The 22,356-nt window shown below is 52.9% G+C and overlaps 6 protein-coding genes across 6 annotated transcripts; 3 read left to right on the plus strand and 3 right to left on the minus strand.

Annotated features, from left to right (window-relative positions):
* Positions 1-871: 871 nt before the first annotated feature.
* CCOS01_01933 (uncharacterized protein) lies at positions 872-7,554 on the plus strand (the record flags this gene model as incomplete). The annotated part of the gene is made up of 12 exons (XM_060450125.1): positions 872-2,779; positions 2,831-2,845; positions 2,930-3,116; positions 3,185-3,303; positions 3,357-3,738; positions 3,795-4,273; positions 4,326-4,790; positions 4,853-4,963; positions 5,034-5,118; positions 5,171-5,259; positions 5,701-5,945; positions 6,000-7,554. The coding sequence occupies 12 exons, from the start codon at positions 872-874 to the stop codon at positions 7,552-7,554; spliced, it is 5,640 nt and encodes a 1,879-aa protein (XP_060318775.1).
* Positions 7,555-8,034: 480 nt separating this feature from the next.
* CCOS01_01934 (uncharacterized protein) lies at positions 8,035-9,786 on the plus strand (the record flags this gene model as incomplete). The annotated part of the gene is made up of 1 exon (XM_060450126.1): positions 8,035-9,786. The coding sequence occupies one exon, from the start codon at positions 8,035-8,037 to the stop codon at positions 9,784-9,786; it is 1,752 nt and encodes a 583-aa protein (XP_060318776.1).
* A 4,166-nt stretch (positions 9,787-13,952) lies between these two features.
* On the plus strand, positions 13,953-16,732 carry CCOS01_01935 (uncharacterized protein; the record flags this gene model as incomplete). Its single annotated transcript, XM_060450127.1, has 3 exons — positions 13,953-14,066; positions 14,176-14,503; positions 14,556-16,732. 3 exons carry the CDS (start codon positions 13,953-13,955, stop codon positions 16,730-16,732), a joined length of 2,619 nt encoding a protein of 872 aa, XP_060318777.1.
* Positions 16,733-17,036: 304 nt separating this feature from the next.
* On the minus strand, positions 17,037-18,159 carry CCOS01_01936 (bacilysin biosynthesis oxidoreductase bacC; the record flags this gene model as incomplete). Its single annotated transcript, XM_060450128.1, has 3 exons — positions 17,037-17,206; positions 17,280-17,453; positions 17,649-18,159. The coding sequence occupies 3 exons, from the start codon at positions 18,157-18,159 to the stop codon at positions 17,037-17,039; spliced, it is 855 nt and encodes a 284-aa protein (XP_060318778.1).
* An 888-nt stretch (positions 18,160-19,047) lies between these two features.
* CCOS01_01937 (uncharacterized protein) lies at positions 19,048-19,605 on the minus strand (the record flags this gene model as incomplete). The annotated part of the gene is made up of 2 exons (XM_060450129.1): positions 19,048-19,312; positions 19,478-19,605. The coding sequence occupies 2 exons, from the start codon at positions 19,603-19,605 to the stop codon at positions 19,048-19,050; spliced, it is 393 nt and encodes a 130-aa protein (XP_060318779.1).
* Positions 19,606-20,293: 688 nt separating this feature from the next.
* On the minus strand, positions 20,294-21,691 carry CCOS01_01938 (uncharacterized protein; the record flags this gene model as incomplete). Its single annotated transcript, XM_060450130.1, has 3 exons — positions 20,294-20,660; positions 20,740-21,109; positions 21,184-21,691. 3 exons carry the CDS (start codon positions 21,689-21,691, stop codon positions 20,294-20,296), a joined length of 1,245 nt encoding a protein of 414 aa, XP_060318780.1.
* Between the last annotated feature and the right edge of the window lie 665 nt (positions 21,692-22,356).

A 22,356-nucleotide genomic window follows, 5' to 3' on the forward strand; every position in this document is an offset into this window, starting at 1 on the left:
CTACAGATGAACTCGTCTGTTCGTATGGAATCTTCACTTTCCTGAGCGTCTTGAAAATCTCCTCTGTATCCCCGGCTTTGAACTCGGGTCACAGACCCTCTCGGTCCCAGTCAAGAGCTTTCATTTCGTGATTGTAGTCTCTCTCCCTGTGCGGGAAGTAGATGCCGTTGAAGTGCGTCAGCTGGTGGGTACCGGCGGCACTGAGCCTACTGTATATTCAGCTATCGCTTGGATGAGAGCAACATATCAATTTCTTGTCGATACGAAATTTGTAGTGGGTGTTGCTCCGGATCGTGCCACAGACTTTGATGTAGATCTTCTTGATGAAAGAGTCTATCTGGTAGAAGATCGATTCTATCGCAGAGCTAACCACGATACGGAGCTTGTCGCATTATGCGTGATGTCTCTTGTTGATCACGCGCTCGATGACATCCTGGAGTGCGCTCGCGATAGTGGGGGTAGTCTGTAAGTCAACGTGAGACAGTCGTTTATCATGGTGTATTGGGCGAGAGGGCCTTAGCGCTGCAATATTCCAAATCCAGAAGCCAAGATGCAATATTCAAGCAGCTACCAGCATCGTCGCTGGCGAACCACTTAAAACAAGAGTTATGAGACATTTCAAAGTGAGGCGACCAATGATTTTGCCTGGTTATAGTGAGAGCATCTGCACGTCGGCAAGACGGGGAGATATAGCGAAAACCCAAGTGATGGACACATAAGCCTTCAATTCCCGACTTCTCCTCTTCTTGGAAAGCCGAATGCTACCCCTTCAGATAAGCTCATCCATCGCCAGAGTAAAGATTCATCCAAAACAGACAGACGTATCTCGGCATCTGCTTATCTAGTTCTCCTTACATTTCCTGTTCCAAGAATGGCCAATGACGACGACCCCAATACCAGTGTAGCATGCCTATCCGGAAGTCAGCGCTCAAGCGATAAAACCCCAGTCCCACCGACCGAAGCTGGTGATGGCCAAATCGACAGAGGCAGATCTGACGGTCGCAAAGAGGTTGGAGTCGAATCAACTGACAAAGAGGAGAACCCTTTGTATGCGAATATCGAAGCGAGTAAGACCGATGAAGACGCGTGCAAGGCGATAAACAGCATAGACCAGTGGAAGAAAATGGTTAACTCCCCAACTACAGACGGGTCTCAGAGGACGCCTCTGCATATTGCAGCTGGAAAAGGCTTTCTGGCTCTGACAAGACTGCTAATCGAAGCCGGCGCGAATGTTGACGCTCTCGACGTAGACGACGAAGGTCCTATCAGCTTTGCATGCATGAACCAACACATTGGGGTAGTGAGGCTCCTCTGCGAGAAAAAAGCCAGTGTTACGCACTGCAACTGGGAAGGGTGGTACCCAATTCATTGGGCTATCAACAATGGAGATTGGAAAGACAATGTTGTTCCACTACTTCTTGGTCGCGAGAAAGAATGTATAAATAAGCAGGAAGGCATATGTGGATGGACTCCACTTAATATGGCGACCTATCGTGGAAGGAATGGTATTGTCGAGACTCTTTTGCGAGAAGGAGCAGATCCTACCATCCAAGACGAAGACGGGTGGACTCCAGTGATGACCGCAGCCAAGCTGCGGAATTCCACGATATTGGGACAGCTACTGATCCATCTAGAGACGAACAAGAAGGGAGAAAACGTCGGTATGACGGATAATATGGGCAAAACAGTACTCAAAGAATTGCTTTCCGCCAAAGCTGAGGACTTTGAGTCTCCGAACGATCTTGCATTCCTTGTCGGCAAGATCCTTTGCCTCAAGAATTCGAAAGAGATTTCCGACGAACGCCACCCAACAGTGTTGCGTTGTTTAATGGAACCCGAAGTCTCTGCCAACGACCCAGATATTGTAATAACAATCCTTCGTCATGTTGTACAGAATGATCGCTTCCTCGAAGACCAAAAAGATGACAACATATTTGGAAGTGTTGGTGGTGTGGTAGAGTTCTTGCAAACCAAAGTGGAACCGCCAAACCAAGTCCACTTTACAACATTTCTACTTTGCTGGCTTGCACGGAGAGTAGAACTGCATGGTTGTGCACAGAAGATCTTGGAGAAATATTCTCAAGGCATGGGGCTTCCACAGTTGGACATACAACCCGAGAAGTGGAAACTGGCCGAATGGGCTATCTACTGCGGACTGCCGCAGGTTCTGATGAACTGCGTCACAGCGACTCGACTGGTGAAGGGACGCTCAGACAATGACAAGCCTGATTTCAAAATCGACAAACCCGGCTGTAAGAAAATCATTGATCTGTTGAAAAAAGAGAAGAACGAAAAACATGAAGGATCTCCGAGAAACACCCCGCTTCCAGTCCACGACAGAGGGAAAGCGAGAGACAACCAAGCGAAACAAATGGACAATCGTGCCATTGATGGCGAGGAGAAAGGTGAGGGCGAAGAAATGCAAGCTTTGAGGGACATGGAAGATATTCTCGATTTTTACCTCATGGAAGAGACCATCAAGCCCAAGCCAAGTCTTAAGATGCCAGAGAACGATGTCCTGGAGGGTTTGGAGAACTTTGAAGCAGCTGTCATTCAGATACGCCAGCATGAGCGCAATTTCACCAAGTTCGTCAAGTTCCGAAAGATTTCGGAGGTAATATACAAGGAGGAGGTTTCGTTGGAAACGGTGGGAGATACGATGGAGAGATTCGGGCGTTATTTTGCCACAAACGGAATAAAGGACGAGGTCAACGTGAAGAACGAGGGGCTCAAGAAAGCCACAAAGGATTTCACATGGATCCACCTCCCTTCAACCAACGTAAGCTTCTCTTGAATGATTCCTTAGGACCTCCAAACTGACCGAGAACAGATGGTCTGGATGACGGTATGAGTTTATTCCCCAAGCTAGCAGCTCCCTTCGGCTGTACCTACGGGAAAGTGTTTCGTACTAACTCGGAACCTGTTGCAGGACATCATGAAGAAGTTAATGGTGACGCTGGGGTGTGGCCAAAATGAGTTTGAATATTTGGACTCCTTCCTGCGTGCCAGCTGGGTACAAATACCAGACAAGACATCCCCAGCTCGTTATATGCTACCTCAGTATGCCAGGCGCCAAGCCGAAAAGACGCCCGCGAGAGAGGCATACAATCACAAAGGTGAGGGACCAGCTTGACCACAAACTTTTATGAGTCTTCCAATACACGTACTGAGAACAATGCACTAGAAGACAGTGTTGTACAAAACCGTACTAGCGAGGAGGACGAAAAGCCGACTGGGAAATCTGCAGTCAACACCACAAGAGAAGAGGAGATGGCTGAATCCTTCAACGCATCAGCGCTTTACGTAAGTGACTCGTGCTATCGTGGTCTCAAGAGGTGGTTTGACTGAAAGACAAGATGCCCTTCCTCTCCTTCTCGCCATACCGCAAAGAAGAGCAACCCAGCAAAGAAGGGCAACACAGCAACCAGAGTACTGGCACGCCTGACGTCAGCAGTACGGACAATAAGTATCACTTAACGAGGAGGGAAGGATTGGCCAAACAGCGTCGTCGACGACAACAGCTCTTTGAGCACTATAAAGATCATCCTATGCACTGTTCTCCAACCTTGGACGAGTTCTATTATCAATTTGGGGCAGATGAAACATCATTGGAGGACCGAGACGCACGCAACAAAGACCAGACAGTCACAAAGTACCTGCACCCAAAAGGAGTCGAAGAGCTTGATTCGTGGTCTCTACTCAAGGTAAATCAACTCTGGATTTGGACTTTTGGAGAAAGTAAGCATTTGCACATTCGAAGCCAATTTAATTCACGGGAAACTAAATCAGAGCAGAATGGATGATAACATCCACTTCTTGCATCGAGAGTAATGACGCGAACAAGTTTGTGTTGGAGATTCTCGACCATATTCAGAGGCGTATGGAGGACGGTACCAACTGGCATGGCCCGGAATCTCCGGAAGAACTTAGTAAGGAGATTGTCGAGCATTGCACGGCTACGTACGAAAGGAAGTACGAATTTGATAGCAAAGGGTATCAGGTGGATGAGGAGTTTCTGAAAGAGAGCCCAGACTACAAACATCAACAAGAAACCAGCGCCAGTGGAAAAGATTCGAAAGAAGTCAGCAAGACCAGCCATGCAGGACAAACCACCCAAAAGGTTGACATCAAATCAACTGACCGCGACGGTTCAGCGCCGCAAAGACAGAAGTACAAAGACAGGTATTATGGCACACGCGGCAGAAGACAATACGAATTTAACGGAGGACAACGTTCGATTCGTCAAATCTTCTCTGATTCCATAAATAGGATTGTTCGCTACACCAGTTTCTACTATGATGAGCAATGGCTGATATGTTTTACAGGGCAGAGAAGAAGCAGATTTATTTCGTCTATTTTGCGAGCCCAGCGGACATAGAAATTCGAAAAGAGGTTCCATGAAAGGGGGCTGGGCAGGTGCCCTGACAGATGGGGCCCTGAAAGATGTGGCGAGGAAATACTTGGGCCTGTGGGCGAGGGACAAGCACATCATGGACATCACCGATGACAAACTACAGAATTCTCAACCAGCGCCACTCACAACCGAGAGGCTCCAGAACGCCACGAAAACAGCAGCGCAGCTTTTGTTTGACATCAAGGATGTTCGTGACGAACTCAACATCATGAAAACTGTGGCGGAATCCCAACTAAAAGTCCACCTCAGCATAAGTGGCACCGAAAAGTGCGACATTTGTACAGGCTGCCACGACTTGGATGACGATTCGACAGCCAAGTATAACCGAAAAGACATCATTGAACTGGACAAGGTTGCTGAGCAAATTCAGGATTCTGTCAGTTGACTAACTTGTGACTCAATTATGTGAGACTTGGCAAAGCTAATTGCGTGTCGTAGGTGCGTACTACGATCTCACTTCAAGAGAGTGAAATTGCAAATCGTCAAGCTATAGAGGCTGTCAACCAGGCAAATATTGTTACGGTATTCACCGTCATCACTCTCTTCTTTGTGAGCCTCACTTGTTACCCTGAAATACTTCGCCTTAGGTTGAGAACTGACGTCTAAAATCCTGCGAAAGTCGCCCCTCTCATTCATGACGTCTCTTTTTGCTTTAGACGTGGCTAAATTTCTTGAGGCACCAGTGTGGTCGCTCATTACCATTCGTAAGTTGTAGCTGACGTTTCAGGAGGACACATTGAATTGACACCTTCATAGTTGTTATACCACTGCCATTCCTCTTTGGAGGGGCTGCCTACGTCTTCCTCAACAAGGAAAAAGGCACCTCTACTGATAGCAGCCGAAAGGTAGCAATTAGAGAGGAAGTGGACGATAGAGAATGTGAAGGAAATTCATCAACAAACCCTGAAGTCTCAATCAGAGGGGGAGAAGACACAAAGCAAGGTCTGCAGAGTTCGCTAAGAAGACTGCACCGCAAGCGAGCTCAAAGCTGGAGTCAAATTGTATAGGACTATATTTCTAGTTTTGCTATAGTGGTACGAGTAATTTAACGCCATAACTTGCGGCACAAAGCAAAAGCTTCGAGGATGACTACTCTGGCATCATTACCCCCTGTTCCACACTATGTGGTTACGCCGGCCAGCACCCAACTAATTGGGTCATAACACCACGTCACCCCTCCAAGAAACAGATTCGTCACTATCCATGGACAATCCATAGCATCGAATGCCACGATATCATCTCCAGGACCCTCATTGTCTTTCGTTAACCCATCAAATGTGTGGCAGATGAGCTCTGTTGAGCTGATGGCGACGTGCGAAGACCAGGCAATACCAAGTCCCATCATTCCACCACTCACCCTGCAACCGTCAGCAACCCGAAGAACGATACGCAGCGCGAAGAAGGTATCCCACTCTGATACTAAATGGGATGAGCTTCTAAAAGACCACCTCAATCGTCTCTACATCAGGGAGAACCACACCCTGGATGAAGTAGTGTTTGAACTGGCTGCTATCCACAACATCGAGATCGGGTACGTTCCTCAATCTCCTCCATGCAAGAATGAGTTGCTCACCAAACCCTCTAGGAAGTCCTCAATCGAGAGACGACTCAAAGAATGGCTGGAATTGTCAAAAAACAACGTCAGCCAGCAGCACCAACAGGATGATATCTCGACGCGCCGGCGTACAGTATCGGCATTAACGTCCTTGGGACCACACTCCAACTCCCTCTTTGCCCAGTTCCCATTTGTCTCTCTGAATATGAGAAGAAGACAAGCCGAGGTCGACAGGATACGAGAGTTGTCCCCCAAAACATATCTCCACCAAGAGAGGATGTTCCACGCGCTAGATCAGCTCGTCAAAGGTCTTCTCGCCTCGGGCCAGAAAAGCTGGACAGTCGACCCAGTACGGCCCATCTCCTTCATCGCACCAAACAGCGGCGGCCGTACAGAACATGCGTCGACGACACCTCGTTCACCACCCTCGCAAGACTGGGAACCCCTCGTCGAAAAGTGCCATGGCATGGCCACCCTGGCAGAGACATCACAATTCAGCGAACTCCTCTCGGTATTTGGCAACGTCCTGGCATCGACAAAGCAAATGGTTCAGACCTGCACCCCTAATTTCCTCGTCTACTTTTGGAAGGTCTGCATCGCCCTCTTCCAAGTCCGCATCGGCGGCCGGAAAGACTACCTCTGCCTGCGCCTCTTCCTCCACAACCTCGGCGCTTACCTCGCCAGATCCCCCTCGGTCGGCGCGCACCACGCTGTCACCGTCTTCACGGCGTCGCTGATCGGCGTCGTCGAGTCGGAGTCGCTCGACCTCAAAGTCACGCTCGGCCTGGCGTACTGGAAGGCCATCCACGTGCTCGCCAGCCTGCTGGGCGGCGACCACGCTATCGTGCTGAACATGACGACCCATTGCGTGCGGCACTGGCCAGGCCGGTTCACGCCGCAGAAACACGTCCTTGAATCTGCGTACCAAGAGCTCCTGTCCAGGAAATCCTCGGCTCCGTGGGCGCTATCGGAAAAAGATATCTCGTTGCAGCTGGACTATCTGCGCACCGTGTCTGCGAAGAAGAACTACGCCCCGGACGTCATACAGCGGGCAGACGAGCTCCGCAGGACCACCCGAGATATCAGCCTGAGCAAGGCAACTACGGGCCGCCTGCAAGCGACCGTCACTACTCGCGCCTTTGACTTTACGACGGAACTGCTGACGGCTCACCACCTAGAGGCAGCAAGCCACGCGCGCGACGCGGATTCCGTGGAGGCCAGTCAGGCAGTGGCATTCGGCCTTCTCAACACGGCGATAGAGACCTTCCGAAAGGGAAGCCTCGAGTGCCAGATCCGCGCTGTCGCGTTCTCGAAGCGGTTGGAGGTCCACCTGAGGGCATCGGGCCGGAAGAAACAGGGGCTGGATGAGAAGGATCGTGGACGAGATGTGCGGCTCGCCATCAAACGGGCTGTGATGGTGCCGTCCTGGGAGCCAAGCTTCACACCCACGATGAGGAGATCATCACGTCCTCGAGCGTCGACCAAGGCGGCTTGGGCGGCTCAGGAGCGCCGAACCCGCGTGGAAAGCCGGGATCATCTGGTGTGTATGCTCCAGGCGAAGAGTCGCACGCGGATTTCTACGTGAGCCTGATGGGCGAGCTTAGTTGGGACGTTTGTTTCTGAGAGCTCTGCCAGAGAGGTTTCTTTGTGATGTTCAGATATTTACCACTCGGAATGAAGGACATCTTTTGGTCCGCATTGAGAAAGCATTGTACAATCCCATTGTCTTTGGTTCAACTACTTTGATGTGCTGTCCATCGTCCCAATTATTCTCACTTTGGCTTCTTTGACAGATTCAATGAGACCTGTGGCAAGCAAACTGCTCGGCAACATACTTGCAAAGAGAGGAAAACAGCAAACACTCACCTCCTTAGTTCATTCCGCCATCGGGAGAGAGTCATTAGTACGATATCAAGGTAGATAAATTGAGACTTAGACTCACAGAATTATCATGCCAAACACAAATCGTCCTTTCATTCCAAATCCTCTATTGCGCCTCAAGTTCACATTGCAGTAAGCACAGCCAGGCCGCTGGATACTCTTCACATAAAACACTTATATCACAATGGATCAACTCAAAAAGCTCACCCGCAAGGTGAAAGCATCCCTCACCGACAGCCCCCCCTCCTCCCCCGAAGAACCCCCTCGATCCTTCTTCAACACAACCCCTCCCCCGCTGCTTCGGCGCGTCTCCAACCGCCTCGCAACAGGTCTCAAAGACCTGACAGACCGCGGCCCCCCTTCCTCTCCCTCCTTCCGCCCTCCCCAAAACGAAGCCTCCTCAAGCCTAGTCCCCGTCATCCGAAGCCTATCCCGCCGCGGCGCCGGCGGCAGCGGCAGAAACAGACCGATCCCCCACCTCCCATACCGCATCCCGGACCCGGATCCCATGGCCCCGTTAGGCGGCGGACGATCCACGAACCCGGGGTCCGTGAAGCACATCCGCGATAAGTTTGTCCGGTGGACGGCGCGTCCGGGCGGGGAGTACGACGCCCGCTGGAAGGGCGCCTGTATCCCGACGGGCGAGCACGTCTCGAAGATGCTGGAGTGGTATACCCAAAGTGACGTCTACGAGTTCCCCTTCATCGGCACCGTCACGCGGATGAGCTGCGGCGCGACAAACGCGTTCTACTTTGTCGAGTTCGAGCCCACTTCCAGGCCCGTCGGCCAGGGTAAGTCGCCGCCGCTTCCGCGACAGGTCATCCTCAAGCTCAGCCTGCCTGTGTGTCCCCACGAGAAGCTCGAAGCCGAGGTTGCGGCGATGGTGTTTGCTAGGCAAGTATCCCCGGCCGTGGTTCCTCAGATCCTCGTGTTTGACTCCATCGGTAGGAACCCGCTCGGGTTGGAGTGGATGATTATGGAGGTGCGTACCGGATTCCCTTTGCTCAGTGCCTTCGAGGAGAACTACATCCTCGCGGCGCACGACCTAAACATGGCTAAGCAGGATACTGGGTTGGAAGGGTTCGGGGACATATCGCCCGAGACGATGCCGTCCCTGAGCGACGAGGACACGAAGGCCATTGCGAGGGAAGTGCAGCTGGTTCTTTCGAAGTTGCAGAGCTCTCTACCGACCATCCCCAAGAACCAGGTGAGCATCGGGAGTCTTCGCATCGATTGGTCAAAGAAAGAGTTCTTCACCGGACCGATAGTCCACCCTCACTTCTACAGCCGTGACAGATACTGGCAAGTGCGGAACAACGGGCCTTTCAGATACATCGAAGATTACGTTGATGCCTACACTTCGGTCTGGGAGCCCGAATTCAGAAGCCATCCCGAAATCAAAGTGCGTATAGGGAAGTTGCGAGAGATAGCCCGGGCAATGACAAGCCGTGTTAGGTTCAGTGTCCCCAATCCGATTCAAGTCGAAAGTACTGGTGGCAGCGTGGATGGCTGGCCTGTGAGTTTAGTCCATCCTGATCCTCACCCAGGTAACATTCTCTTCAACGGAAACCGGAAATTGGCAAGCATCATGGGTTGGGAGGATGCGGTCTTGATACCAGCGCCGCTGCGAAACCTGCCCGTGGCATTGGATTGGGCGATGCAACTCCACGGAGTGGCTGATGCCATTGATCCCATGCAGGTGAATGTGCTTGAGGCTTTGCCCATTCGTACAGAGCGAGTACTACTGACATTGCAGGAATGGGCGAAGAGACATGTCTCCGAATCACTAGAACCCGTGATGAATTTTCAAGGAGGGGTCGATGCCTCTTTCCAAGCATTGAAGATAGCCTGCGAGGAGATGATGCGGCAGAGAAGTATAGATTGGATTGAGCGTGTCCATTCCCAGCTCGTTGGCCAGTCTCATAGGGAAAGGTAGGTCAAGTCTTGCGTGGACAGAAGGCGTGGATAGGGTAGAAGTTCATAGACAAACCAACATTCTGACAATCATGCAAGAGGTTCTATCAGACCGACATGCAAAGTGATGCGGAGCAAGGGTGTAGATAGCCTCACACTGTGTGAGAAATCCTGCGCCACATCAGTGTAGTCAGATGAATGAGATCGAAGTAGATCTCAGAGGACGGCTGTCAGGAGGAGGTGCTCCCGGGCCCATGCATCCATCACATTGAGAATAAATAAGGCTTGGCAAGGTATCCTTGTGAGTTCGTGGGGCCATCAGCCGCGTAAATCAAAATGGGGGCAATGACAGGGATGGCAATGGAGATGTGGTGGCCTGTAAAAGATTGCTTCACTTGATGCCAAATCCTGAGTCTGGTGACAGTTCATGAACCTTGGGACAGGGCAGACAAAAGCAAAGCGGCCGTGATGTAGAGGCTTCGGGCCGCTCAAACGTTAGTAGGGAGATTGCAGGCCGAAGGAAATGAGTTCATGGTTTGGTGATGCAGTGGCGTGCCGAAAGACAGAAGAATGGCGTCACAGGGAGCTGAGGTATCCGTGAGGTGCATCGCACTAATGACCGGGCCTTGACGTCATGGATTGCAGGCTGGTGCTTTTTTGGGGGCTAGCCGCTGGTGGGTGCTGTGTGTTTGACTGCTTGCCGGTCGATCGCGATTCCGGGAAGGAGAGGGAGAAGTATGAAGAAAAAAGATAGAGGAAGACGCTATGCCATGTGAAGCGTGCTAGGTAGGCCACTAGGGAAGAAGAAGATGGCGCGCATCAACGGGATGCGTGGATGCCAAAAGAAAATGATGGCAAGAGACCAGATCTTGATAGAAGTGAGATGGGGAGATGGGGGACAGCTGGACAAGCACCTGAGAGCTCACAGACTTGTCATTAACAAACCTGGACTCGACAGGGCTTGAACACGTCTAGACTAGGCGATTACGTGTCAGTGGCCCGTAGCGGCATCCACCGCGTGACGAATTGGGAGCATTTGACAGCAATAAAGTGACAGAAGGGGAGGTGATCGTTGGGCGACGTCGTCTGAGCAAGGCTTGAACGGGTTGCGATGCCGCTGCCAATGTGCCAATGATTGGCAATGCAGAATGCAGAATGCCATGGGTTCAAGGTCAGGTTAGGTTAGGTTAGGTTGATGGAGCATTGGAGAGACCTGGAGACTGGAGTCCTGGGACGCGGCACCTGCCAGATCCTTGCATCAGTTTATTCCGAATGCCGCGATGATCCCGGCCTTGGCGCGTATTGTTTGATGAATGGGAAGTGTGGCGTATTTGGCGAATTGAGCAAGTATTGAGGGATGCCAGATTGTAAAGGCCTAGACGTTCTGTGGCTGTGAAGGAGAAATCATCGAGTGTGGCCGGGGTTGAGTGAGTGTGTGAGTGTGATTGAAACGCAGAGAGCATGCTGATGTTGCAGCCCTCGCGCAGCTCTTGGGATGCTTCGGATGCATCTGGTTGGGAGGACGGTTACATTTTGCGGAAAGGATGAGAATGTATAGGGAATAATCTCCAGAACTGGTGAGACGTTGGGCAAATCATCGGTGAAAAACTGACCAGCGGCCATCGTTCAGCGGGAGGCAGAGACATGTTTCTTTCCCGGCTCAGGCTCCTGCCTCCCGTCGTCTTTCTGTTGGTTGGTCAATGGATAATGGCAGGGAAGGAGCAAGGATGGGGAGGGAGGGAGGAAGGAAGGAGGAGGACGGGAAAGGCTAGAACCGAGCTCAAGTGGAGCCAATCAAGCACCATCGGGTTCCCCATGTCGCTTTGTAGCGTTGTACCTCCTTCCGCTGCATGTTCAAAAACCCAAGCGCGGAAAGAGAGAGACGGTTAGCGTGAGAATGCCTGTCGCGTCCAGACCCGCGCTTTCGTTGACATGACGACATGGGCCAACACCACGCCATTTGCATCGAGGATACAAACTTGTTGGAAGTTGCGATGGGTTGCTGAAACAGTCGGAAATCCCATGTGCCTATGTACCGCTACCGCTGCAGTCTCCTCATGGCCTCCCCCAAGGCAGCGTGTCATCTCGATCCAGTCCCAAAGTGGGCAGAGTGGTGTTTGAGACACAACAAATGAACGGGATATTGGACAGGGCCTTGGGCCATCCACACCGGCGCACGCAGCAGTGCAGCACCCAGCACATCCCTTCTGCATCCCTTCTGCATCCCGTCATATCCTGGCGCACATCATCAAGTCAGGTCGACCAAAGATGCCAGAACCCAATTAGCGGTTCACGAGGTCGACAGACGGTTTGTTCGACAGCTGTCTATCTAGCCTGAATGGCACCTGATGGGGGAATAGGGCAGATGCTAGTGGGACAGAGGATAGCATCCTGGGGATCGGGACTTGGGAGAGAGACAGTTACCATTTCCAAGCACAGCAGGGAGACTCTATGGTGATACGAGGCATTGACTTGAATAGCGTCCGAATAGTCGAGCTATCCACCGTTGACAATTTCAGACAGCGCCTAGCACCAAACTCTCCTAGGTGATCTGATATCCGTACCGAGTAGTGCGACAGAGATCCCATCACGAGGGGAGGCTGGGAAACGGTTGTCTGAGAAGCAGCCGCCCGGACGCTTGTACTTCGTACTGTACATGTGCCAACTTGCCGTGCTCCCAATCCACCAACCTGCCTATCCTACATCGGACCATTTTGCAACAATAAAGGAGCCCGACGGTCGCGAACAGCGGCGGCTGTGTGGTGCGGAAGTTGGCAGGAGTCTAGACCGTATTTTTCAAAAGTCTGCATCACCTACAGGATAGCCCGGAGACGTGTTGCCGGAGGTGTGTCCACTGTCCAGTCACTCCAGACCCAATGCGTCGATGCTGGTGGTGTGTTGCTTGGTGAGAGAATCGAACAGGGTGAAAAACTATCGACGATGTTCGCTGTGCTCTGCGATGGACGATGAACGATGTCGAGATGTTGTCCGTCACCCAGACTGCGCAAAACGCACCAGGTGGGACCGCTAAGAAAGTGGGTGCGAATCTCCCCAGGCCACTAATGCGAATAGGAGACGTGCTAAAAAATGCCAGTGCTTCGCCAGCTGGAACTCAGTCACCTCAATCTTGCGCTCCAATTGCTTGGTACTCGACCCAGCCGAGGCGAAGCAGGGGCATACGCATAGGGGCTGGATTTCTGAAGCAAGCACCTTCGCAAGCAGGGCAGGGGCAGGCAGGTTCAGCTGTGGTTGCTCTCGCTTCTTTCCGCTAGGATTCTGTAGGTATTCATCGGCAGTGCGTACGCGAAAAAGATACATTGTCCTCAGGCAAGGAAGGTACCTACCTTACTCACCTGGTCTGAAGTTCTGACGGGTGCGGGAAGGTACCTGCCTGCCTCCCTCCACCCACGATCACAGCACGCACCTACCTGCCAAAATGGCCGATGACGTAGTGCATCGAATTCCTGCCCCCTTCCTTCACGTCACCGTTACCATCGCCGAGTTCCACGACCAGACCAGACAGGACCACCTGGGGCACCCACAAACACCAATCTTTTGCTAGCAGGGCCACGGAAGGCACGCAGGGCAGGTACCTTGTAGCGGTTATCCGTAGACACAACTCATCCAAGGGGAGGAAGGAACCATTGTGAACCGGGCTGGAAGGACCAAGCTCCCACTGCACCTGCACCTGGCTTCTCCTAATTGGAAAGTACCGGGCCCGCCTCCTGCTGGCTAAATCACCGTAGTGAGGTGGACGAACGCCTGCCACGCGCGTTGCTTTGCCGCCTCCCTTCCAAATATTCGTTGGCCCAGTTTCATTCTGACGCAAGTTTTTTTTTTTTTTTCAATTCTTACCAGGTTCTGTTCCCTGGACACACGACGCCAGAAAGAAGGTATAAACACCTCCTCGCCTACAGTGCCCCCTTCTTACAGACCTCTTCCTCTTCTTCCTCATCGATACGATACCTCTTCCTGATTCACCCTTTTTTGAACAGGAACACAATCTTGGCGATTCTCATTATACCCAATTTCCCTGTGATACCCCCCTCCGAAATACCCAATACTACGAATTCCCTTTTTTGTCCTGTACGCCATTACCGATAATCACCCTACCTCATCTCAACACCGTACCCAAAAACAGATTTCAACAAGCAGTCTTCATTGCGCGATAGCTACGATACCCTCATCATGTCAGCAAACGTCAACAAGCCGACGGATCTCAAGCAGAAGGAGGCCGACGTCAACCGCAAGCTTCAGCTCTACGGCATCCTCTCCGCTTTCCAGGCTGGCAAGGTTCCTTCGGTACGTCGATGCCGGCATGGCGGCAAGGACCCACGCGGCCCCCGCCTGGCTGATCCCAGACCCGCAACCCTACATCATTGCATGATACTGACGTGGTCCTTCGCAACAGAATGACCAAATCGATGTTGCTCTGAACAGTTTCCTGGCCTCCAAGGCTCTCTCAAACCCTCCCGAGAAGCTCTCCCCCGAAGGCCGCGCACTGATTGCCGATGCGCGCGAAGTCGTCATCCAAGCCAAGAAGCTTCTGTTGTCCAAGAACCAGGGCAACCTGATTCAAGACTTCATCTGGCAGACTGAGCAATTCGACCCCAAGGCTGTGGACGTTCCTGGCGCTCCCGTCAACAAGGAGGTCGCTCAGCAGCATGGCGACAAGGCGCTAGAGGGTCTGCGGACCCTTGGAACTTTGCTCATCACCAACGGACAGTTCCGCAAGCTTCGTGAGTCAATCAGCGATGTCTGCCCAATTGGTCACAATCTAACATTATATAGTCAAGGATGCCACCGTCCTTCTCCGGGACATGGCTGGCGATGCCGCTACCAACGCTGCCCAGCGTGTCCGTCCCTCCGGCGAAGCCCTTCAGGACATCGACCGCCCTGCTGAGGACAACACGTGGCACGATGCCCCCGACTTCTCCAAGGAGAACTTCAAGAAGCAGGCACAGGGTGTCTACAAGGGCTCTCCTGCCGATGATGCTCGGGAGGTCCTCGCTGCAGGCACTCAGGCCGCTCACCCCAACGGATCGCAGAACCCCCATGACCTGGCCGCGACTGCCGCTCGCGATCAGCAGCAAGGTACCAACTCGGGTGTAAATGCCCAGGGTGGCATCAACGCTGCCCGCGATGTCATTCAGAAGAAGTACAACGAGAACGTCGATGGCGAGACCAAGGAGCAGGCACGTCAGCGCAAGGAGGAGTACCTTCGTCGTTCCAAGGAGTACTTCAACAAGAAGATGCCCCAGGAGCGCAAGGACCAGACCATCTGGCGTTTGAAGAAGATGGTGCTTGAGTGTCAGCAGCACCCCGATTATTCCCAGGCCATTGAGACTCTTCTCAACCTCGCCGAGGAGTACGCCGGCCACTCCCGCACTCTGGCACAGGGTGGAACTGGCACCGTCAAGGACACCCGTGCCGGTCTCGCTCAGGCCGAGTCTGATCTCAAGACGCTGCTCGAGCGCTTCGCCAACGGCACCTCGACCGAAGACTTCTTCGAGTCGATCAACCAGATCTACCGCGATGCTGACAACGATCGCGAGCTGAAGGACTGGTTCAAGGCTATGGACCGCTACGTCCGCCGCTGCCTTCTCGAGCAGGGATACATTCTGGACGAGGACTCCAACCAGGAATGGAACCACTTGTACGACCATGGTCGTTACTTGCTTCGCGAGAAATACCGCGCTCACACCGACCGTGTCTTTGACGAGATCAAGTTCTTGATTGACCAGTTTGATCAGGACCCTCTCAACAAGCGCTTCGGCTTGGCCGTCCAGAAGCTCTTCACCGATCTGGGCAATGACGAGAACGGCAAGCCTACCTTTAAGCCTCACTTGCTGAAGGATCTCTCGGAGGTCATCATTCCCGGCATCTTTGAGAACGTTGCCTACATCCCGGTCCCGCGCCTCGAGTACAGCGACCCTCAGTTCGATGCTGTCATTGAGAACCTTGTCCTCGAGTCTGACAACTTCATGCCTAACGTTCTCGAGATTAACAGCGAGAACTACTTCCTTTGGGGACGCAAGAAGATCGCCAACAAGCACAAGCAATCCTTTGAGGTGAAGGTTGCTGGTGTCCAGCTTGATCTTCGCGACGTCAGCTACCACGTCAAGCGCAAGCAGGGCTTCCCCTCTATCACCGACACTGGTGTCGCCGACATTCTTCTCGCTGGCGATGGCTTCTCTTTCAAAATGAAGCTCTCCTCTGCCGACAAGAACGACAGACAGAACTTCTTCAAGGTTGACAAGGTTGATGTTGACATCAAGCACATGAGCATCAAGCTGAAGCAGTCTAAGCACAAGCTTCTATTTGGTCTCTTCAAGCCCATCATGCTCAAGGTCCTTCGCCCTGCTCTTCAGAAGGCTGTCGAGAAGGCCATCAAGGACCAGGCCACTCAGCTCGACAGCATCATGTACCAGGTCAAGCAGGAAGCTGATCGTGCCCTTGATGAGGCTCGCTCTAACCCCGAGAACACTCCCAATATCTACAACCGGTATGCCACCGCTATGCAGAAGCGCGCTCTCCAGGCCAAGCAGAAGGCGGACGAGGTTACTGCCGACAAGAAGGTCAACTACGCCATTACCAAGGAGGATTCCATCTTCCCCAACATTCACCTGCCTGGAGGTATCAGCTCCAAGGCCACTGAGTACAAGGAGCTGGCTCGTAAGGGTGAGCGTTGGGAGAGCCCTGTCTTCGCCATTGGTAAGGCAAACAAGTCTACCGACATCCCCGATGCTCCTCGCATCGAGCGCAAGAAGCACGGCCTTCCCACCCAGCAGGGCCAGTATGCTCCTCACGCTCCCGGCCAGGTCAACGGTGGTGACTTGAACACCATCCCCACTTCCGACTACCCGACTTCTGGTTACCCTACCTCCAGCTATGACGCCCACCCCAACGGCGGTCTTAACGGCACCGTCAACACCCTTTCAACCCCTGCTCACGTCAGTGGATACTAAGTGTAGACCTTAATTCTTTTCCTTTGTGTCAGACATGGATCAAATGATGAGTTGATGGCAAACGAAAAGGCTTATACCCGGATGGAGAATTCAGTTTGGGTCAACAGACGGCGGAAGCTTAATGATGCAGTCCCTTAGTAATAATTCTTCTTTAGTTCAATTGCAATGGTTTCAATCAGGATCCTATAATATTCTTGCCTACCTATTTGACGTGAATCATTGCGCACTCTACATTGTGGAACTTGTGCAAGTGCTCAATGGTCTGGACGTCGCAATTCGTACATCTCATTTAACCCAGCCAAATTTAAAGCGACGTCCAACCCATGTCAGTCGGCACAAGCGCGCCGTTGATGGTGTTCATCCCACCAGAACACAAGCTCACCACAGTCTTTGATACCTGATCCAGCGGCGACCATCCTAAATCCCAACCGCCCTTGGCAGGATCACCTTGGCAGGTGTTGAAAGTCGACACCACTGATGGGCGAGGTTTCGTTAGCAATCAGACACATGGTAGTATACGAGTGCTCGCTGGGAGATGGTGTCTTACCCATGGCGAGGCCTTCGGGGTGGAACTCTTTGATGTGTTCCTCATCCCTGGCCATGTTCGTCATCATGGGACCGGGCATGATGGCCAGGCACCGGATGCCTTTGGGGCCGTAAAAGGCTGCTGTGCTTCGCGTCAGGCCGACTGTGCCGTGTTTGGAGGCCGTGTACGCGACGCCTTTGTTGTGGTTTTGGTGGTCAGCTCAAGATTCTATTTCATGCAGATTCCCATATTGTCTCGTGACCCGTTTCTTTCAGAAGGTGAATTCTTCGCCCCCATTCAATGATCATATGGTGGTTGGGGTGAGATAGAATGACATAAGAGGAGATGGAATGAGATGATGATGAGATTTGAAGGATGGTTCGAACTCACCTGCTCTCGCGCCGTGCACTCCCGCGGCACTAATAACATTCAAAATCACACCCCTCTGCCCGTCCACGGGCTCCTGCTTCAAGAACTGCTGGATCGCGCGCTGCGAGGTGACGAAGCTGCCCGTCATGTTGACAAGGATCTGGCGGTCCCACATGGCTATGGGACAGTCGGCCGTGGGGTGCATCAGGTCCGAGATGCCGGCGTTGTTGACGAGGACGTCGAGGCGTCGTTTACCTTTGTCCACTGCACTGTCTTCTCCCCCGTCAATCCAAGAAGAGATTGCGGCGGAGACGGAGGCCGGGTCGGTGATGTCTGCTCTCACGTGGTGCAGACGAGCACGGAGGTCCGGGGCGTCGTCGAATTTGGAGGTGAGAGAGGCGAGGGAGGCGTCGGAGATGTCGAGGGCTAGGACTGTTGCGTTTGCGGCGAGGAAGTGGCGGGTTAGGGAGAGGCCTAGGCCCGAGGCTGCGCCTGTGATGAGGACTGTTTTTGAGGTGTAGTCTGTGGACATGGTTTCTGTCGGGTGAGAGTTGGCGATGTATGGGTGTTTGACGAGTTCTTTCACGTGCATGGGGTTCAAGAAGAGCAGGTTCAAAAAGAGCGAACTCGAGAAGAGCAAAATGAGTGCAAGTAGTTTCTATTGACATTATATACACGAGCTGTGGATTCCGTTAGGTTCTCGGTTTTGGTGGACTTTGACGAGTGAAGTGAAGGAGACTGAATGCCTCTGAGCATGAAGCATCGATATCCGACCTGCATCACAAAGAGAATCCGATACCGAGAACGACGGGAGCGTACGACGACGCGGGAAGACAAGTTGACTGGCTGGATGTCTGCTACTTATTGTATGCCAATGCTGTATCAGCAGGAACATATGCACAACCGGCAGCAATGCAACCAACCTTTTGATCCAGGACGTGGTTCAGCGGGATGTTGATGGTCCCCGAATCCAACCTCCGCATCGCGCGCATCGCACTGCTCGGATTCAGAGTCGCTGATGGGTTACTCCGATGCGTAGGTTGGAGCACTCCATACAGAGTTGAAAGACAGGGTTTGGTGGTCTGGGAAATCATCAGACGTACACAGAAGACCCTTATTGGGGGACGACGAAGCGGGACGGGGAACGGAAATGACTTCGTAGTAATCCTTCCCCGCATTATCCATGCATACACGAATTCCGGGGAGCACGGGAGAGCTACGTACGGGAGGGAGGATTGTTGATTGGGTGTAAATACACGTATTCGATGTAACCTCGGTACACAAGGGGAACCTCCGCGACGGGAGCAATATCAAGTTCAAGACAATCTTAACGTGACTTCAATTGCAAGTCTGCTTTGCATACAATTACAGGTATCCTTCTACCCCAACGTCATCTTCATTTCCGTCAAACGAGTCTTACTCAATTGCTCGCCTGCAGCTGGTTCGGATCCGTCTGCTTGCTCTTTATCCCCGCCAACCCCGTCTGCCGGTTTGCATCCCGTCCCGTCGTGTTCTCCAGATTCCGCTCGCTCGAGGGTTTAGGACCCAGGCCGGGCGTGATGGACGGCCCGCCGCCGCGAGTGACGGAGTCCGCGACGCCTGCTGCGCGGTCTGGGGCGCCGGTCAGGAAGGCGAAGGTGCCGCCCAGGGCTGCGGCGGCGCCGAGGACGAGGTAGAGTGCACTTCTACGAGACCGGTCGCGTTAGTTGTATGGACACCAAAGAATGACTTGAAGCTGTGATGAAGGGCGGAAAAGAGTGAAGGCTTGCCTGTTGCTGATTTCATCTGGCTTGGTTCCCACCTTGGGGTTTGATGGGGACGGAGCCGGGCGGGACGGTGCTGAACCGGACGGGTTTATGGGGTTTGGTGCTGGGGGCTCCTTGACGGCATAGCCCCGGCGGGTTGCGAGTTGTGCGGAGGTGCCGAGGATGGGGTTTCGGAGGGCCGATTGAAGGCGGAGAGCTCTTGATGATGACATGATTGGTTATGTGTGTTTTTAATCGTGTGTTGCCAATTGGATGTTGGTTCTTATCGCGAGATGTATAGGTGTTTTGGGGATTCTTTTGGTTCTTTCCAGTTCTTTCCAATGGACAGCTGCGAGGATCAGTGAACACTTATGTTGGTTGTGTGGTTTTGCATCCCTTAGACGGCAATGTGGATTTGCGGTGTTATATGACCGTGGCGCGACATGGCGTTTTGGAGGTGCTCGGTTATGACGAGCGATGATGTCGATGATGCACCTTTCCGGGGCCCCTTTGTAAGGACGTAGGTGCATCCATCTCACTGCCAGCATCAGACAGTTTCAAGGCTCGTGTGATTCTACGGTCCAGGCACACCTCAGGCACAGATCTTTCCATTCCAACGCAGGAACTCGTCCAATGATGCATCAGGCTAGGTCGATGATTCATCAATGTTTAATGATGTACCTTGCGGGTGGGGAAATCAACATGTTAGCCCCTGGCAAGATCTGCAGTAGCCTAAGACCCTGAGCTGTCGCGGAATCAGCCGTCTGCTCTCGACTTCCTCTGCCCTCTGTGATCCATTGATCAGAAATCAGTGCTAGGTATTACACAGTAGGGAGGTAGGCAGTATACCCAAATACACCCAACCCATCTAGACATGAACTTGTCCCATGCTCTCTGTCGGGCACACCCGCCCACCCACGTCTACCGGTTCCTTAACGCCGCGTGAATCCCGTTATACGTCCAGTTCAACCTCATCCGATCAAGCTGCGCCTGCGCCGACATATCCGTCACGTGCCTCGAGTTCTGCTGCACTTGCGACGCGCGCGGCCTGCGCACCGAGTCCCACGTTCGCAGCGCCAACGTGATGCTCTCCAGGTCATCGGCGCGGACACTCTCATGGAGAAGCAGCCGTAATCCTTCGGCGTCCTCGATAGCCTGTGTCGCGCCTTGGCCCTGGAACGGCGTCATCGGGTGCGCTGCGTCGCCGACGAGGACGGCGCAGCCGCGGGTGTAGGTTGGGAGCGGGTCTGCGTCTTTGACCTTGTAGAGGTGGATGTTTTGAGCGTTTCTTGAGGTGCTTGGTGTGAGCGACTCTCGTTTCATGTTTCTGATTGATTGTGAGGTGACGATGGAGGGACAAGACTTACTTCATAATCGCCAGCATCCACGGCGCAAAGTCGAAAAAGTGATCCAGCATCTCCTCCGCGCTCCCCTCGGCGTTCCAAGACGTGATGCTCTCCACCGAGAGCATGGCGTCGGGGATCCTCGCCACGACGTTGAGTAGCGTCATGTCACGGCAGGGATAAAAGATGATGTTGCGGTGCGTCTCGTCGTCGGCCGTCATCATGTTGAGAAAGTTGCTGTTGGACGGGTCTATCGCCGCCGGGTACCCTCCCAGGATATCTCTCGCCTTCTCAAGCGGGAACGTGAACCGGTAGAGTGAGGCACCCGGTGATACCATGTGAGATGGCCCGCCGAGGACAGCTTGTCGGACGAGGGAGTGAATGCCATCTGCGCCTAAGCATGTCCGTCAATTCCTGGATACCTGTGCAACAAGTCTGATATGGTTCCATGCATATGTGTAGTCTTACCAACAATCACATCGGCTGTTACCTCCTCCCCATTCTTCAACTTCACCTTCCCCTCCTCAACATCAACACCGACAACCTGAACCCCCTCCACAACCGTAGCCGGCGGTCCCGAAATCCCCAACTTGGCCGCGTCCCCCGTCGCGAGCCTCAACAGCTCGTCCCGCAAATCGCCGCGGTGCATCAGCAGCCACTCGCTCCCAAACGGCTCCGATACGCCCGTCATCTCCCGTAACAGATTCCCTTGCTTATCGTACGTCCTCGAGCCGGCGCAGATCGTGGCCTTGACGTCTTCGGGGCTGAATTGAAAGGCCTTTTTGAGCATCTTCGTGCCGTTGGGACCAAGGCCGATGCCGGCGCCGCGTTCCGGGGCGGAGGAGGAGGAGGAGGATGAGGTCGGATCGTCGCGGTCGTAGACTGTCACGTCGTGTTTTTGACGGAGGACGGCGGCGGCGGAGAGGCCTGCTATGCCGCCGCCTATGACTATAACTCGTAGCTTGTTGCTTGTCATTATATCTGTCTCCCTTCTGTTTTATCTGATTTCACTGGGTGGCATCGCGCTCTGGACGCGACGTTGAGAGGTTAACATGTGAGATTACATGACTACAGCTGAACAGAGAAGTTCAATTGTCACCGCGGAATTCTATTCCTAATACAGTCGGCTTAGGTAGGAAACCTCTTTCCTGAGCAAACTTTGGCAGAGTTTTACTTGCTGAGACATCAAACGAAATTCTATTCATAGTTGCCGTTTCCTAGCCTGATGTTTGCCTAGAGGGATGACAAAGGTTATTGAGGAATTGCGGTGCTCGAACTTGGCAAGAAAACTCAAATGGGACCTGAGTTTGGCTCGGGGAGCGAATGAAATATAAGCCCGATGAGGCCCTTGTTGTTCCATACGCGCAAGGTCCCTGTCGTGTTTCTTGTCGTTGAAATGAGGGGAACCTCGGATCCGGGTAGCCCAGAGCTGGTGATGTCAGTTTGTGGTCTGAGTGATGCTAGTGGTACGCTGTATCAGGGATCATATTCCGCCCGATCGGGAGCCGGCGCGGGATAAACGTGTGCCGTCTGGGGGAGTTCGATCTCCGGCTCTTTATTTTTGGGTAACAAGAAATCGACCGCTGAACTTAATGATGGATGTTCTGGGATTTGAGAAATATTTAGAGTTGCAGCATACTC

Source organism: Colletotrichum costaricense (assembly GCF_030867565.1).
Source record: "Colletotrichum costaricense strain IMI 309622 chromosome Unknown Scaffold_2.1, whole genome shotgun sequence".
NCBI lineage: Eukaryota > Fungi > Ascomycota > Sordariomycetes > Glomerellales > Glomerellaceae > Colletotrichum > Colletotrichum costaricense.